At 40.3% G+C, this 18,593-nt stretch overlaps 1 protein-coding gene across 1 annotated transcript in view; it reads left to right on the top strand.

Annotated features, from left to right (window-relative positions):
• The window catches only part of LOC119417632 (adenylate cyclase type 6), a 48,571-nt gene that overhangs the window by 24,265 nt on the left and 5,713 nt on the right, over positions 1-18,593 (top strand). Inside the window, exons 4-23 of the mRNA XM_037684884.1 lie at positions 405-554; positions 916-1,037; positions 6,847-6,958; positions 7,168-7,295; positions 7,456-7,614; positions 8,009-8,150; positions 8,300-8,428; positions 11,321-11,349; positions 11,575-11,716; positions 11,817-11,914; positions 12,049-12,136; positions 12,274-12,390; positions 14,046-14,195; positions 15,192-15,367; positions 15,535-15,567; positions 15,653-15,682; positions 15,777-15,909; positions 16,339-16,602; positions 17,616-17,820; positions 17,994-18,118. Of these exons, the coding sequence (XP_037540812.1) occupies positions 405-554; positions 916-1,037; positions 6,847-6,958; positions 7,168-7,295; positions 7,456-7,614; positions 8,009-8,150; positions 8,300-8,428; positions 11,321-11,349; positions 11,575-11,716; positions 11,817-11,914; positions 12,049-12,136; positions 12,274-12,390; positions 14,046-14,195; positions 15,192-15,367; positions 15,535-15,567; positions 15,653-15,682; positions 15,777-15,909; positions 16,339-16,602; positions 17,616-17,820; positions 17,994-18,118 (2,532 nt within the window). The remainder of the gene's footprint in view (positions 1-404; positions 555-915; positions 1,038-6,846; positions 6,959-7,167; positions 7,296-7,455; positions 7,615-8,008; positions 8,151-8,299; positions 8,429-11,320; positions 11,350-11,574; positions 11,717-11,816; positions 11,915-12,048; positions 12,137-12,273; positions 12,391-14,045; positions 14,196-15,191; positions 15,368-15,534; positions 15,568-15,652; positions 15,683-15,776; positions 15,910-16,338; positions 16,603-17,615; positions 17,821-17,993; positions 18,119-18,593) is intronic.

Below are 18,593 nucleotides of genomic sequence, written 5' to 3'. Positions count from 1 at the left end.
TATAGTTAAAATAGCATCATATATGCAAAAGTATTTTGGTTGCAGATAAACTGTAAAAGAACATAGAAGGAGGAACACATTAGCATTCATCCGATACAATCTGGTGTCGCAAAGACTTCATGTACTGGTAATTTGAATGAACCATCTTGATGTTTTTTCTGCCTCACAAAACACAAAGTGATGAAAATGTCCTCTTACAGAGCAGCCATCACCTCCAACCAGATTAAATCTAATGGCTCCCCAGACTTTTAAAGAATTTTCCACCTTGCTGTCACTCCTTTTACACAGAATGTTATCAATTTTACTAAGTGACCTCACCCAGGTCAGCCAGAGTTTACTGTATTCTTGTGATAAGACCCGTGTATACTTGGATCCTTTATGTCTGGGTGTGTGTGTGTTTTCAGGTCGGTGCCAACGTGCTGATTTTTCTGTGCACTAACATGATCGGGATCTGCACCCACTACCCTGCTGAGGTCTCCCAGAGACAAGCCTTTCAGGAGACGAGAGGATACATTCAGGCCAGACTGCACCTGCAGAGGGAAAACCAACAGCAGGTAGACACACACACCACTCACACACACATATATTGAGACATGGACACTCGACCAAAATAAGGCAGGAACACAGCCATGCCCACAGGAAAAGGCATCACAAATGCAAATGAGTAACCAATGGTGTCTCCGTTTCATGGTCCAATTTGTTTGTCTCAGTTTTTGAGGTCAACAATATGTTCAGGAGTGTTGCGCGTGCCTCCACTTCTTTCTATTTGACTAACACATTCCCACGCAGAGGCTGGCGAAGCATGAGTGGCGCACTCACCCTTCTCACTCTGAGAAACGGTGAAAACAAATGGACTTTCCTTCTCATGCCGTCCTTCTTTTAATTCCACTCTCCATCTCCTTCTCTGCCTCTCAGGAGCGCTTACTCCTATCAGTTCTGCCAATGCATGTTGCCATGGAGATGAAGGCCGATATCAATGCCAAGAAGGAAGATATGATGTTTCACAAGATCTACATCCAAAAACACGATAATGTGAGGTAAGCCTGGATGGAGATACGTACAGCTCAGTCATATGTTCTGCCAAATAAGCACATTCATCAAAGATGGTGTTGTAAGGCTAAAACTGAGTTTCGACCTCACTCTGGTTCAGCGATGTGCGGTGAGCTTTGTGACAGGTGAGGCACTGACTGTCTGGAATCGGTTGCTCACATATATGAACCAATAATAGAAGCTTATATTTCAATATAAATTGTTTTAAAATAATTAGAAAATGTTTGACACTTCGTTGTGCAGAGATGTTCTTCAACTCAACGATTCTTTCACATTTGTCTTATGGAGCTACTCTTTGGTCACAGACTCACTAACTACACTTAAACCAATGAAAAGTCTCTACAATCGGGCCTTGAAGGTTTTATACCAAAAGCCAATCAGATTTCATCACTGTAATATTTTAACTAAGTTCGGTATTCTAGAATTTTCCAATTGTATAAATTACAATTTTTAAAAAATTGATCTTCAAATGCTTAAATGGACTTGCACCCAAACCATTAAGCAATTATACAGAAACTGCAGGGCTACAGCCGATCTACCAGAGTGAATTTAAATGGTGACTGTAAGGTTCCTTTTCGTAGAACCACATTTGCTCAAAGTGCTCTCTCTGTGAGAGCAGCCGCAGTTTGGAACTCACGCTGTCAAGTTTAAAGTCTGTAACCAGATTCAATATGTTTAAAAAAACAAACTAAACTCTGGCTGTGTCGAAAACAGCATTGCACTCATGATTAATTCATTTTATTATGTTTTTATCCACTTGTTTTATGTGCATGACTCATCTAGTTTAGAAAAGTCCTTTAGTTTTGAGATATGATCTTCCATTTTGTCTAAACAAATTGAAATGAGTGTACCGTTTGCTTCACCCCTGCTGCACCTCCGTGTAACACAGTGACTGCACCTGCTCCATTGTCTCTAAGGGGCAGCACTGCCCCCTATCGGTGCGGAATGGTATATTCTGCCGCACCTCTCGTGTTTTTCAGCGTGCAGTATGACCGATTAGAAAGAAGAAATACGTCACACACATGCATTCAGTATATTAGACAGACTGCAGAACATCAGCATGTGTAGCATATGTGTAATCAAACATATTGGTGATATAAAGAGAGACGGCAATGAGCATGCACCAACCGCCTACTACATATATTGTATATGACACAGCGCCCCCAGAGGTGAACTAGAGCACTACACTGCCTCACCTCGCATTGTTTGAACAGACAATGCGTAAATTCTGCAATTTTGATCATTGCAGTGTTGAAATAATTCAGAAAACAATTTTTTAGAACTGTCAAGCGGTTAAATATATTTTCTCTTATCACTGTCAGTATTTTACTGTCATGATGACAGGAGAGGCACTGCCTCACTTGCCTCCCCTGACTGCTCGTCACTGCTTTGGTTTGACTAATGTGCGCGTTCCTGTGAACTCCAAATTTATTGACAATTTTGACCATGTTGAATAATTACCTAATGACACTGTTGTACTGTATGCTGCTCATCTGCTGAGCTGGAAGAACTGAAATATGATTGAAACATCATGTGCTGTCATGTCTGCAGTGGTATGGAGAATAAAACGAGGTTCCAAGCAGAACTCTTGTTTCAGAGATGACCCAAATAAGTTCTGTTGATCCACTTAATGCTATAATCTGTTGCATCTCCGCTGCTTTGCCCAAGAGTAAACTTACAGGAGTAATCCATTATCGAAATGGAACCCTTGCTGTCTTTAGCACAAATCGATGCTCAGGTCAACAAGAACCCCAGGCAACAATTAAATCGAAGTTACTCATGTTTTGTGGTATAAAAAGCATATTTTTTAATCCATAAAGTTTGCATAAAGGTGATTATGGTTAAAAGAAAATGAGGTTTAACCTTTTTATGCAACAGTTTTTTCTACCTAATGCAGTATAACTGACCTTCATACAAAGTACTACGGGGACAAAAGTCTAAATTTAGAACAATCTCCTGATTCTTTTTGACAAGTTAAATATCTGCTTTTCAAGTAGTCAGCTGCCACTAACGCTGAACAAAAGTGTAAACGCAACATTTGTTTTTGCTCTCATTCTTTATGAGCTGAACCAAAAGATCCTAGACTTTTTCTTTGTTCATAAAAGGTCTCTCAAATATTGTTCACAAATGTGTGTAAATCTGTGTTAGCGAGCACTTCTCCTTTGCAGAGATAACCCATCCACCTCACAAGTGCGGCATATCAAGATGCTGATTAGACAACATGATTATTGCACAGGTGTGCCTTAGGCTGACCACAATAAAAGGCCACTCTAAAATGTGCAGTTTTATCACACAGCACAATGCCACAGATGTCACAAGTTTTGAGGGAGTGTGCAGTTAGCATGCTGACTGCAGGAATGTCCATGTTCAGAGAATTTGGCAGAACATCAAACAGGCCTCACAACCGCAGACCACGTGTAACCACACCAGCCCCCGTGTTCATTGTCCCCAACATAAACCTGCCCATACCATAACTAGGCCTGTTGCGATAAACAATAAATCAATTAATCGCATGATAAATGAAAATTATTGACCTCATTTTCATTTATTGGCTTTATTGTTTCTTTGTGTGTCTCTCTTTCTACTGAAGACACTGGATGACAAAAAGGCTCAACTCTGGTGCTCTTCTCTGACCCTTCCTGTTCTCTTTTTTCTTTACCCGAAAACCTTATATAAATCCAGAGGAGACAGAGCCTTTTCAGCTCTGGCTCCTAAATTGTGGAATGAGCTGCCGCTGGAGGTCAGGCAGGCCCCATCACTTTTTGTTTTTAAAACTCGTTTTAAAACACTTTTTTTCGCCATTGGCTTTTAACCTAGAGCGATTTAGCATCTGTGTCTTAATGTTGTATTCTTTTACTTATGATCTGCTGATTTTTTTAATATATATTTAGGTGTTTTTATTGTTTTACTGTTTTTTGTTTGTTTTTAATTTTGTACAGCACTTCGGACGGCTGCTTGTTGTATTTTAAGTGCTTTAGAAATAAATTGGTATGGTATTGGTATGGTTGATCTTTAAAATCTGTTTTAACCATCCAAAATTGCGTTTTTGGACCGTTAAAAGCAGCTAAGCTGAGAAGCTAAGCTACATCCTAAACTAACAGGCCGACCTTGTGAAAAAAAAAAAAAAAACATCTTGTCAAAGCTCCAAAATTCACAGTTGAAACTCGTGCCTTTGTCTAAAAAGTTGTTTTTCTCTGCAAAAAGAAGCTGAGAACTTGTTTACTAATTATTTTTTTAATTAAAAGCTTTGTGTGACAAATGCTATGCTAAAGAGCTCAAACCGCACCAAGCATCCGCCCTTTTGAGAACCGAAAAAAGGAAGGATCGAGACAGCCCATGTCATGTCATGGGGCCTCCCTCCCATTTTTCTTAAAGAGACACACTGCTCCTCCCTCACTATTCATCCTTCGGTTCAAACAGTCTTATACTGATATCCAGTGGTCAAAAAAGGTACTACATGCAAAACAAATTACCAACATATGTTCTTAAATTTGATAATTATTACTAATTATTGTCAAATTTCAAACAATATTATCGTTTATCACAATAATTTCTGAGACAATTAATTGCTCAGCAAAATTTGTTATCGTGACAGGCCTAAAAATAATGCCACCTCCACCACCATGGGCCACTTGCTTCACAACGTTGACATCAGCAAAATGCTTACCCACACAACGCAATACACACAGTCTGCCATCTGCCCTGTACAGTAAAAACAGATTAATCTATGAAGAGAACAACTCTCCAACGTGCCATACCCCATCGAATGTGAGCACTTCACTCAAGTCAGTTATACCGATGAACTGCAATCAGGTGGAAACCCCGATGGAGACAAGGGTATGCAGATGTGTTTCCCTGAAACTGTTTCTGACAGTTCGTGCAGAAATTCTTTGGTTGTGCAAACCGATTACTGCAGCAGCTGTCTGGGGGGCTGGCAATCTTGGATGGGAAGATGCTGGATGTGGAGGCCCTGGGCTGGTTTTGTTACATGTGGCCTGCAGTTGTGAGGCCAGTTGGATGCACTTCCAAATTTTCTGAAACACATTTGGAGACAGCTGTGGGGGAGAAATTAACATTCAGTTCACATACAACAGCTTTGGTGGACATTCCTGCAGTCAGCTTGCTAATTGTACGCTCCCTCAAAACTTGCAACATTGTGCTGTGTGATAAAACTGCACATTTTAGAGTGGCCTTTTGTTGTGGTCAGCCTAAGGCCCACCTGTGCAATAATCATGCTGTGTAATCAGCATCTTGATGTGCCACACCTGTGAGGTGGATTGATTATCTCTGCAAAGGAGAAGTGCTCACTAACACAGATTTACACACATTTGTGAACAATATTTTAGAGATTTAGTGTACATAGAAATAGTCTTAGATCTTTGAATTCAGCTCATGAAAAATGGGAGCAAAAACAAAAGTGTTGCATTTATATTTGTGTTCAGTGTAAGTTATTAATCAAATCGAAGGATTGCACATTTCCTGTTGTCTTACATGTCAGTTGCAACAAAGATTTTGTGTAAACTTTTGTCGCTCAAAATATGTATCGTTACGTAAAAGACAAAAGGCAGTTGCATAACTGCCTGCATTTCGTGGCGACAGGTGATAACTATCGGGTGCCAGTTATTTCTCTGAGTCAAGCAACATGTTGTTATAGTAATACTACCATAAACTGTCTGTTATATTTAGTTTTTTTCTAATCTTCTTTAACATTTGCATTGATTATTTTTAGGTGAGTGTACAAAATTATCATTTTATATTGTAAGCCTTACAGGTTTTTATCTCTCATCATGTTCAGTGCAGGAACTGACCTTATTTTTTATGTGTATCACACATATTAGTTTTATGCTGTTGTATGTTTTCAAGAATGTCAAAGTCATACTCCCTCTCCTCTCTGCCTGACTGGCCAAAACTAATATTATTGTTTGAGTTGGTACCATTTAGGCATGAGGTATGCAAGTCAGAGTTTAAGAAAATAGACTATAACATTTATATAACAATAAATAAGGGAGAGCAAATATAAGCAAAATGAAAAAAAAGCACTACAGGCAGTATGATTAACAGAAAAATTGTGTAATAAAATGCAAGTGTATTTTATTTCTGACAGCCAGGAATGAGCTAATAAAGAAGCATGCCAAAAACTACATTCACTACATGATGAAATGCTATCAGTGGTAATCTTATCATTTCAATGACTGTACTCTTTGGAGGCAAACATCCATCCTGGCTTACAGCCTTGGTCATCATGGGAAGACACAAACATTCTCTGGTCCACTGTTTTGGAGATCCAGATCTCCTGCTCCCATTAGAGGTCAGCCCAATGGGATTCACACTGACATCTGTCACCTTTGGCTGGAACCTTTGTTTTGTTTTTATTCTTATTTCATTAGTATCAAAAGTTAGAAATGAAAGGCATGCAGACAGGCATATGGGGGTGGTGGGGGGGGGGGTTGTTCTCAGAGGGAAGGGCTGGATGCGCTGACCTACATCAGCCTAGATGATGAGAGCCAGAACTAAATAAATGTCTGTCCCTTCTTTGTGCCCCTTCCTCCGCTGCTGGGAGGGAGCACCATGCTAACATGCTAACATGCTAACCAAAAACATGCATGTTAGACTGCCTTCAGGCCCAGGCCTCCATAGCAAAAGAGATCTGTGATCTCAATGGGATTTGTCTGGTTAAATAAAGGTTAATAAATAACTCCCTCCGTACTTTATCGACTGATCTAGTTGTTTGAATCTTTTTGCTTTTCTTTGCTGTCGCCCTCTTTTCCCCATCCTTCACCACCACCCGACCTGTAGCATTCTGTTTGCTGACATCGAGGGCTTCACCGGCCTGGCGTCTCAGTGCACGGCTCAGGAGTTGGTCATGACGCTGAACGAGCTGTTTGCCCGTTTTGACAAGTTGGCCTGGGTGAGACACCTGTTGACACCTGCAGATCTCTGAAAGCACTGCCTCTTATGTAAATTTAGTAGCCTCAGTGGTTGTTGGGTTAGGTTGTGTAACACACTAATTAGAGATTGACGGGTTATTGAAATCATGTATCTACTTGACATTAGCAAGCTGTGTGTGTTTACTGTAATTATTATTGTTGTTGGTGTGTTTTCATCTTTGTTGTGCAGGAGAACCACTGCCTGCGTATCAAAATCCTCGGAGACTGTTACTACTGTGTTTCGGGGCTGCCTGAGCCCCGGGCCGACCATGCCCACTGCTGTGTAGAGATGGGAGTAGACATGATTGAGACCATCTCGTGAGTGAATCGCACACTTGACATACTAAAAGAAATAGCGACACATTTCTCTGAAGGTTTAATTGTAAATATCTTGTTAGGATTCAGTAGAGATGCTGTAAATCTAAATGTGACTTGTTCTGACAAATGTGTGTGTGTGTGTGTGTGTTTGTATGTGCAGGCTGGTAAGAGAAGTGACAGGTGTTAATGTGAACATGCGGGTGGGCATTCACAGTGGGCGCGTTCACTGCGGGGTGCTGGGCCTGCGCAAGTGGCAGTTTGACGTCTGGTCTAATGATGTGACGCTCGCTAACCAAATGGAGGCCGGGGGGAAGGCAGGGTGAGTACCTTAACGTGATTCTTGGCCTGCCATTGTGTATCTGTTCCTCCTTCCTGTTCCTCTCAAACCCAGCCGGTCGGAGCAGATGGCCGCTTGTCCTGAGCCTGGTTCTGCTGGAGGTTTCTTCCACATGTGGGACTTTTTCCTTCCCATTGTTGCCTTCATGCTTGCTCAAGATGAGAGTATGCGATGAAGTTAAACTCAAATCAGTCTGCTCCTCAGATAAATAATGTTATTAACTTACTTTTTATGTATATGAATGTTTCTGTTCAGTGCCCTGAGACGACTTCTGTTGTGACTTGGTGCTGTATAAATAAACTGAATGGAATTGAATTATTCCACCTGCTGCCCCAATGAAGCTCATTCTGACAAACTATAACTTTTGATTGTGTAGACGGATCCACATCACCAAAGCCACGCTGCAGTACCTCAATGGAGACTATGAAGTAGAGCCTGGATTTGGAGGAGAGCGGAATGCGTACCTGAAGGATCACAACATTGAAACCTTCCTGGTACTTGGCTGCAGCCAGAAAAGGGTAGGTGCACGGTCGAGCATGTTCCTGATTATCTGCATACCCCCTTTAAAATGACACATAAGTGCCACATTTCACACAAACTGTGAAATAGCTTGTCACCTGGCTTATAGACCTTTGTTTGTGGTGGGATTTTTTTTTTCCCCTTTCAGAAAGAGGAAAAAGCCTTGATGGCCAAAATGCAGCGACCACGTGCAAACTCCACGGAGGGACTGATGCCACGCTGGGGGTCTGATAGACCATTCTCCAGAAACAAAGACTCTAAAGTCTACAAGAAGATGGTGAGAAACACACACTAAAAATAATAGGGTTTCTTCTCCTTTTTATATATTTGATGTCCAGTGCCATCCTCTCAATTCTCAAGTCTAATCTGAACAGTTTTATTTGGTTCAGTAGCTCTTATTAGACAATATTTATCTTATTTGTCCAGTAAAGTCGCAGAGCTTGTGAAATCCAACACACTCAATACAACCAAATTATCTCATTTGTTAAAAGAAGAACACAGAGAAATAAAACCTTTATATTTCAACAGTCGTGGGTCAGTTGCATGTTAATTTGGCACATCAGAGCTGTTATTGCAGCTTTGCTTGTGTTACAAAGTGGAATATATACTGAATATCTTTTAATAGTTAAACCTATAGCTTATGAATGGAGGCGCATACTGTTGTACAACTATAGCTCCACCCTGTAAGTTGACGGGATTTGAAACAGTCATGCTCAAGAGACACGGTATAGAGCTGGACTGTAGTCTTTATTTAGCACTTATTATCTCCATCTAAATTTTAAAGTATTGAACCCATCTCAATTAACAGGAAAAAAATCTTTATGAACACATCAACAAAAGGTTAACAAGAAAGTTGTTCTTTATCAAACGTTCTTCACCAAACTCTTCAACTTTCACACTAACACCCTCCTTGTTTCTCAACTATCTTTTTACCGGTAAACATTTTTGTTGTGAATATTTCAGTTATGATGAGCCAATAAATTCAAACCCACTGTAGTCAGAGAGTCAAAAGTCAGAGTTTCTTTATTGTCGTTTGCACTACGTGTGGTACATGTGGTGGAACAAAATTATGTACCGTGCACAGGGTCCCAGTTACATCCAACAATAAAATGTAAAAGAAAAACAGTTAAAAGAACAATAGAAGCAGCTACACTGCTTAAACACATTTTTAGGCTTGAAATTATTACCATTGGAAATACTTGTTGGAAGAAGTGACCATATTTAGACTAAAAAAAGTTCAACTAAACCAGTCCTTCTCAAATAGTGGGGCGTGACCCCCTGGGGATGCCCGGGGCAATGCCGGGAGGGGGACACATGTGACCCGGGAACATGCTTTTTTTTTTTGCCACAGGTTTTTTGTTTTTTTTTCCCCACCAATCTCATTTTGTCATTCCAGCAACTGTTCGCTCATATCTCTCAGTCTTACTAATAATGAAGTTATGAACAAATATGGCTGCCTTGTTGTTTTGGGAGCCATGCTTGAACCGTGTTGCTCCCCTCTGCTGCTGTTTTTAAGATGCTCTGGACGTCACTCACAGCAGCATGCAACAAAGAGTAAACTCAAAGCGAGAGCGACACCTGCCCCCTCTGTCCTCTTTCGCGTTGACAAATTTTTAAAGATTTATCGATGAGTTTGCTCATTGATCCCGACTTCATCATTTTGATTTTTTTTTTAAATCAGCACAAATTGTTTTCTTCTTTTTTTTTTTTTTGTAGGTCAAAGTGTTTTATATAACACCCCTGACTTAAAATGTTGCTGATCAATTTGAATTTATTATTATTTATTGATTATATTTAATTTAATTTTACAGTATAAAATGGTTAAAAATGTTTACAGTTTAAATAAGGATTTACGTTTTGTTTTTGGTAAATTAAGTTGTTTCTGTTACAGACTAATGTTAATAAATTTATTCTCCGTTATAAGTTGATCTGTATTCTTTTTTTGTTTTCTTTAATGTTAATAAGGGCACAATGTTATGCAGAGGTGTACTTATAACAATTTTATAGACAAATTATACTATTTACAGTCGCAGCAGAGAGTTAGGGGGTGGCGTGAAATGTTTACTTCTTTCTGGAGGGGCATAACAGAAAGTAATTGAGAAGCACTGAGCTAAATGTTGATATTCGAAACACAAGTTAAAATAACATTTTTAATTACGTTCTAATTAGGATGTAACCTCTGCTCAGCCATGTCAGCACTGTTTTTGCATGCAGAGCATTATTGTGCTGATGTCGTTACATTCCCAGGATCCCATATGTTCCAAACTCTACCAAACTTTTTGTTTGAATCAAACTCAATGTGAAGTTAAAGCATTTCTCACATCATATTCATTTTTGCCTGCGAATGTTTATGCTTTGTTGTGATTTTGATAGAACAAACATCTCCTTGTTGTGAGGACCAGATGAGCTTCTATCCCGTTCCAACAGTTACTTATGTCACGTTATACTTACACCAAGTAGAGGACCACCGTTTAATCATTTTCTCTAAAGGTCTGTAAGTTGTGGGCGAGAAAAGACCAAGAAAGGGCAGACAGGTGGACGTGGTACCGTGCAAACATTCAACCATGTCTGCACACACTTACAGCTGCTTAAAGCTGAAATTTTGTAGAAAACCTTCAGACAGCACTGCGTAAAAAAGAATACGAGCACGAAAAGTGACGAATGTCCTCAGAACCTGCAGCACGAGCCCGTTAAAGTTAATAGAAATATGAGAAGAGTCATTAATATTGGTTTATTTCAAACAGCCATGAGCCACAGCAGGACTCAGAGTTCTTCCTAGTTCATCGTGTTTAACCTGTTTGAAGCTGCAGCTGCAGATATTTTTCTGATCCTTCATTTTTCCTCACTTGTCTCCATCTCTCTTTTTTTATTTAAGCTTGAAGTTTCATTTCCGTTGATTTCCTGCATTCTTTCTCTCTTCCTCCTCCTCCCCCTCCTCCTCCTCTGTCCTTTCCATCTCAGAGGGTTTGAGCCCTGGGGGCAAAGAGGGTGTAATTTGAAGCCTCAGAGCATTAATTAAAACATCAGTCTGGCTCACAGGGATTAACTGTGCAGATGTCTCAAACACTGTCTATTTTTCTGTTTTACTGTAACAGCTCAGTAACATTTTAATTCTTATATATTTTTTGGGGCTCCCTGTCAAACAAGTTTATTTTCTCTCTCTGCTCAGGGCATCGAAGCAGCATCCAGTAAAGAAAAGTGAGTATTCCAGCCCCGTTTCTTTTTAATAGGGCAGCTCTTGTTATTAGAGGTCGTCTGGCAGACTGTCACTGTAGATCTTTCACTTGGGAGCCTGCTGTTGATTTTATTTAGTCAGAGCCCACACAGCGCTAATACCAAATTAGCCCCGAGTCTTCCTGCCTGTCATAACCTCATTCTTCAGTTCCTGACCAACCCTAAAGTGACTTGTTCCGTGTATCACAGCCGCTGCGTTACGGAGACTCCGGAGGAGGAGGTGGACGAGTTTCTTAAACGGGCTATTGATGCACGCAGCATCGACCAGCTGAGGAAGGATCATGTCAGGAAGTTTTGGCTCACCTTTCAAACGCCCGACCTCGAGAAAAAGGTTCATGTTTGGTGATAGAGAAGTGCTCCTGAGAACTGGAGAGTCTGATTGTCTCTCACTGAATCTAACTGTGATGGAATATATTCTTCTTTTTTTTCAGTACTCCAAAAAAGTTGACGATCGTTTGGGAGGATACGTGGCCTGTACTCTTTGTGTCTTCTTTTTTATCTGTTTCATTCAGGCAATCATTTTTCCAAAGTAAGTGATCATTCCAGAATGTTGCCTCCCCATGTTTCGACTGAATTACTGTCAGGAAATGTGTTTTTGATTCGTTTAGGAAGGGTTAACGAGAGCTGTACATCCTAACGAGCCTCCGTACTTCTCTTCCACAGAACAACACTTATGCTCGGTCTTTACATCAGCATCTTCATCATCCTCGCCAACATCCTTTTCATCTGTGCCATCTATTCCTGCATTAAAGTAAGAAACGAAGTCCTGCAGCACTCACATGTTTCCCTCTGGCAGATTATTTCTAGATAAGAGTGCTTATTACATGTCCACAGCAAGCCTTGTTCATGATATTTACTGTCACTTATCTGATCGTTTCTGTGTTGAAGCGCTTCCCAGCTGCCTTTCAGAATCTCACCAAGAAAATTATTCAGTCCCGAACAAACAGCACGCTGGTGGGCATCTTCAACATCCTCCTCCTCTTCATTGCTTCCTTTGCTAACATGGTAGGCACCAGAGATCTTTGTTTAGTGGTTTTGGAATAAGGAAGCAGTTGTTTCGCGTGAGTATGTTGTTTCAAGACGTCCCGCAACATGAAGTATAAAAAAAATTAAACCTTCTGATTGTATTTTGTTTGTTCTTTCACAATGTTCCCTTCACATGCTGCAGATCCCTTTAATTTGAAGATAGTCTGAACTGTTCTGGCTTTAAAACCAGAGCAGCTTCCCATGTGGGATTTGGAGGCATCTGCGCTTAATTTTACAAGATATCACTGTAGCCAAGGATTAAATCAGGCAATGGCTCTCAAGGGTTTAACCCCAACACATACGACTTATACATACTTTTCTAAGAGGGGTATACTATGAAGCAAGTTCAACAGAGCTGGGCTTTCTTCTTTTGGTCTGTGTCGACAAAACCCAATTCTACCAAGAAATTACAGCCATGGCTGATGTTACTTTAACTCAGATGTTCTGCGTTAGCTTCACATAAAAAGCTCTGCTGCACATCTTTTCTTTCTCAAAATACACCGATACAGCAACAAAATATTCAGGAAGATGACCCAAGACTTTATTCATAAAAACAGCTTGTTGTAATCATGGAAAATGAAGCTAAAGATCCTAACTGGAACACAAATGTTCCTCACATGTTGCAGAAAACTGTTGGTTACAATAAATCAGAACAGGCTGCGTGCTGAAGATCAGATCGGGCAACAGAGATTTTAAACTTTTATCTGATTATCTGAAAAGAATGAAAGAATTTGTGTGACATACTGGCTTGTTTTATCTTTCTTTCAAGCTTCAAGTAGGAGTTACTCTGAACAAACTTTATATTTTTTAATAAAAAAAAGTGGAAGAATGGCTCCACTGATAGCAAATGTTGCTCATCTCTGCTTTAGTGCTGTAAAGACTATTTTTACAGCTTATTCAGACACAAAACTGCATTTACAGAACGGTTTTCTTTTTAACTTTAGACTCTGCCAGCTGTATTTAGAACGGCTCTGATTGACGGACAGCGCAGACAAGTCTGTCGCCTGCTTTTGTTTCCAGTTTGTCAGATGGTGTCAGCTGTTATTTCAGTCCACATGTTATGCTCCTTTTGGGACCTGCAAACCAGAGACTCTTTTTTTTTTTTAAAACAAATCCTGCTTAAACCCCGACTGTGATACATGGAGCCATGTTAAAAATATCTATATATTTTAATCATAACTAATATCATGTATAGATTATGTTTGTCAGTTTTATATAGACAGTTTTGTGTTAGCATATGTGTGAAGTAAGATCAACTTCATATTAGTTCCCTTTAATAGAGTTTAGAGCTGCCACATACTGTATATCAGATTAAAATCAGATTTAAACCACTTCACTGAAGGCCAAGCATTCCTTGCTCGCCTGCCTCCTTTCATGCCACAGATTGTTTTATTGTTGTTTTGGTCAAACTTTGTAAATGATCTCATGCAACATCTGAGATCTCACAAGATGCAATAGCACTCAAAGTATGTGTTGTGAATGACTCTCAGCTGCTACCACATCCGGTTTTATCTCAAACTGACCGAGCTACAGTTATTTTTGTGTTTGCGAGTGCTGTTTGGGGTTGACCTGGAAAGTGAATCAGTTGTAGACGTTTATACTTTTCTACATACAGATGTCTTCTTTCTTGCCAGTTTACCTGCAGCAGAACGAGACTGGAGGACTGTGTAAAAGAGGAGCTGAACGCCACAGCGACTCTCTGCCTACTTCACAACCTGACTAAAACAGCCGAGGACGGGTTGACTCTGTGCTCCAGTCAGACTCTGCCCTGCCATTTTCCAGAGGTTGGTCCTACGCTCGTTGGCATTTTCTATATCACTGTGGGCTGAATGAAAAGTACGCTGGACCTAGAAAAATATGCAGCAAAACAGTAGCTAAAAGCTAAAACCAGCAAGGCCCTAACAAAAAGCTAAAACCAGCAAATATGTTGCTATAAGCTAAAATAAGCAAAGCAGTAGCCAAAAGTTAAAGTTATGATTCTGTTGGTGTGTGGAACCCTAGGTGCAAGCAAGCACAGGGAACTCGCAGAGTAACTTAAGAATTATATGTTATTCTTTTTTGTTATTGATAGAAAATAACAAACTGATGTGGCTGCAATTCTCACAGGAGACAGATAACGAACGATGAGACAAAACCAAAATGCCTTAAGGGACAATGCATGGACACGAGGAACATAGAGATATGCAGGCTTATATACAAAACACTGACAACAGATAATGACAGACACCTGGGGAAAAGACAATTATGAACATCCTGATGCATGCTCAATAATCCAGGTAGAAAAATCTAAAAACAGCACTTCAGACTGAGGAAGTCTTTCGGATGAAAGACGAAATGTTTCTACATTTTTTTGTTGTTGTTTTGCTTTGTTTTGTTTTTTGAATGTCCAGAGGACCAGATTGAACTTTTTTAGACAATTAGGAACAAGTGGGAGCAGCAAGAGCTAGAGCAGACCACAAGGGGTAGACACACGTAGTATTATTATATATTATATATACTGTATGCATTATTGTACTATAAACACAAATGCTCAGAAAAGTGAACTAGCAAAACAGTAGCCTAATTCTTAAACTAGCAAAATAGTACCTAAAAGCTAAAATTAGCAAAGCAGCACATCACACTATTTCTGATCGAGTCAAATGTATGGATATATGAATGGTTAAGATGGAAAGTATGAGGAGGTAGTTTGCAAGACACTTTAAACCTGAAAACAAATGTGTGATGAAGGCTGAATCTGCATTCCCACAATAATCCCTGTAACTGTGTTGTCCTTGCTGCAGTACTTCAGCTACAGCGTGCTGCTGACCCTGCTGGCCTGCTCCGTGTTCCTCCACATCAGCAGCATCGGGAAGCTGGCGCTCATGCTGCTCATCCAGCTTGTCTTCCTCCTGCTGGTGGAGTGGCCTCAGGTGGCTCTGTTTGACAACGCTGACCTGCTGCTCAACGCCAACAGGCTGTAAGTCTGCCGCCAATAACACACGGAAATTTACTAATACTTATGGTCTGCGTCACATCGCTGTGGTTTAGGTAGAAGACGGCCTATTTTTTCAAGGTTTAGAACGTTAAAGACCTACTTCTGAATGTTAAGTCCTATTTTTGAATATGTTCTCATTTTGTCCTCAGGCAATTATCACCTGTTAATGACTCCCTGCAACAGTAAGTTGTATCTTGCGTTTTGTTCTACTTTCTTTAAGTGGTGCATGTGATAAGTAGGCTTGACTTTCTCATGTCTTTGTTCCAGACTTAGTTTCAATGAAACTGCAGAACAGTGGTATGGAGCTTTCATTTGTGTTCAATCCTGGTAAAATACTTTTTTTTTTTTATTCCAAATCAAGACACTGATTTATAATTCCTTTGCTTCTCAGCCTGGAGGATGTGACTAAGGTACCCCTAAAGGTCATGATTCCCGTAATCCTGATGGTTTTTGTTCTGGCTCTCTACTTGCATGGCCAGCAGGTGGAGTCTACTGCACGCCTGGACTTCCTCTGGAAACTGCAGGTAAAAATATGAATTATTGCTCACTGCCAAAATGTGGTAAGTGATAATGTTTTCTCTTGTGTCTGCATCTGTCTGTTAGCAACATTTTAAGAAACTTGTTGAAAGTAATAGTTAAATGTACAACTACAGCTGATTAACTTTAGAAGTCCATCCAATTCAGGACGGCTGACACCAAAAGGATAACTCGGTCAGTTTTACAAAGATTAAGCTCCAGTTTGGTGTGGTAGTAGCTGAGACTCATCTCCAACACTACTACTGATCGCACAAGACCTGTTTTTAAAACTTTGCCATTAGCTTCTGGACTCAACACTGTTTGTTAGAAGAAAAACTCATGAACCTCATCTCATAATCTCATGTGTTGCTGGTGGTGTACTCCATGAGTCTGGTCTCCTGCTAGCCTGACTGAGTGACCTTTTTGTCTCTTCTAAGGCCACAGAGGAGAAGGAGGATATGGAGGAGCTGCAGGCGTACAACCGCCGCTTGCTGCACAACATCCTGCCCAAGGACGTAGCCGCCCACTTTCTAGCACGGGAGCGGCGCAACGATGAGTTGTACTACCAGTCGTGTGAGTGCGTCGCCGTCATGTTCGCCTCCATCAGCAACTTCTCTGAGTTTTACGTGGAGCTGGAGGCAAACAACGAGGGGGTAGAGTGTCTCCGGCTGCTTAATGAGATCATCGCAGACTTCGATGAGGTGAGATGTGCGGTGATTATTGCAGAAGAGAGAACTGATTGGATAAAGTGTGTGAGAAGAGAAATGAAATCAGGACAAATCGGCAGTTTCTGTGAAAGGCTGTGTGAATGTTGAGCACCGAATGACTGCTGAAAATTGTTAAAAGATTTGAAACTGAACTGTTAAATTTAAGCCAATCACAGCAGAAGCTAAAATGAACAAACTCTGCAAAAAGTAAAAATTAAAAATACAGTACCGGTAGTTAAAATCAGCTAAAGACTAACTAGAAAAACATCTAAAATTAGCAAAAGTGTAGCTAAAAGCTAAAGGAGAGGAAAGATAGTAAGAAACTTAAAGAAACAGGATGGTAGCTGAAAAGTAAAAGTAGCAAAACAAGTGATATGCTAAAATCAGCCAAACAGTTTCTAAAATTAGCACAAATGTAGCTAAACAATACAAAGAAAAAAAGACAGTTAAAAACTTAAAACATCAGAAAGTTATCTAAAAATAGCAGAATAGAGACTAAAATCTAAAAGTAGCAAAAGAGTAGCTAAATGTAGCCGAGTTGTCGCTAAATGTATCAAAAGGTAGCTAAAAGTTGCAGAATGGTAGCTAAAAGCTAAAAGTAGCAAAAGAAGACAAAAATATAGAAAGTACATTGAACCACAATTCAACTAATAAATTTTTTTGAAAAAATTTGAGATGTTGATTTATAGCTGTATATTTTTTAATAAATGTAAATGTTTTGTAAATTAACGAAATGTCTTCAAACATAAGACTTAGCACACTATTACTGAGCGAGATGAACATTGTAATGTATAAATTGTTAAAATCTCACAAAATATGCATAAGCAGTTTATGTGCAACCCTTGTCCAGAGAAACAAACAGTAAATCAATAGTGTAAATGCTGACACAAATGTTTGTTTGATGCGGCTGATAAACACAGTTTTGCTGGTGGTGTGAGGTGTTCTTGCTGTTGATCTGCACCGCTCTCGTTTCCTCCTCTCTTGTGCGGCTGATTGCATGTCTCCAGATCATTAGCGAGGAGAGGTTCTGTCAGCTGGAGAAAATCAAAACCATTGGCTCCACCTATATGGCAGCCTCCGGCCTCAACAACTCCACCTACGACAGAGAGGGCCGGTCACACATCCTGGCTCTGGCAGACTACGCCATGAGGCTGAGAGAGCAGATGAAATACATCAACGAGCATTCCTTCAACAACTTCCAAATGAAGATAGGTAAGCCTGGAAGACAGAGGGAGTTGTTCCACGCACATTATCTGATAAATCTTCTCTTGATGGGCTTTGTTGCGTTAGCTACGGGCAAATAAGACTAATGTTCTGTTTTTAGAGACTGCATTGCTGTTTCGTTTAAATGACTGAAGCCTCACAGCAGCATGATTTGTTCTCAGGATTGAACATGGGGCCTGTTGTAGCCGGGGTAATTGGAGCCAGGAAACCACAGTACGACATATGGGGGAACACAGTTAATGTGGCCAGCCGAATGGACAGCACCGGAGTACCGGACTGCATCCAGGTACCTTGTTGTTGCTCACCACTGAAGGTGAAAGGTGATAATGTTTATCGCACTGGGTGTTTCTCTGTGTGCATGTTTGTGTGTCTGCAGCATTAGAAAAATATCTCATGAACCAGTGGATAGGTTAAATGGATTAACATCTACAACAGATTAACATTAGTAGTCTGTCGCTACTACGCGGTTCGTTTATTGTGGACTCGCTCTATCGCGGTTTTTCAAAATAAAATTAGACATGGCACACAAATGGCTGACTGATGGATGAGCTGCACGATCGGCATGGAATTTTTATTTAAAATAAATTATTATACCTTTGTGCAGCCCACACTGCAGGATAAACTTCCTTCTGCAGCTGATCAGCTGTTCTCTGTGCAAAGCGGAGAAGTGGGCGTGGCCAAGGGCGCTTGCAGGTGGCAAAGAGCAGAGGAGGCAGAGAGATGAAATCATGACATTCTGTGCTCTTTTAGAGCGTTTAGAG

The sequence above is a fragment of the Nematolebias whitei genome, chromosome 11 (genome assembly GCF_014905685.2).
Source record: "Nematolebias whitei isolate Nwh7 chromosome 11, NemWhi1, whole genome shotgun sequence".
Lineage (NCBI taxonomy): Eukaryota > Metazoa > Chordata > Actinopteri > Cyprinodontiformes > Rivulidae > Nematolebias > Nematolebias whitei.
Note: the sequence above shows the minus strand (reverse complement) of the source record. Positions and strands in the feature narration are given on the sequence as shown.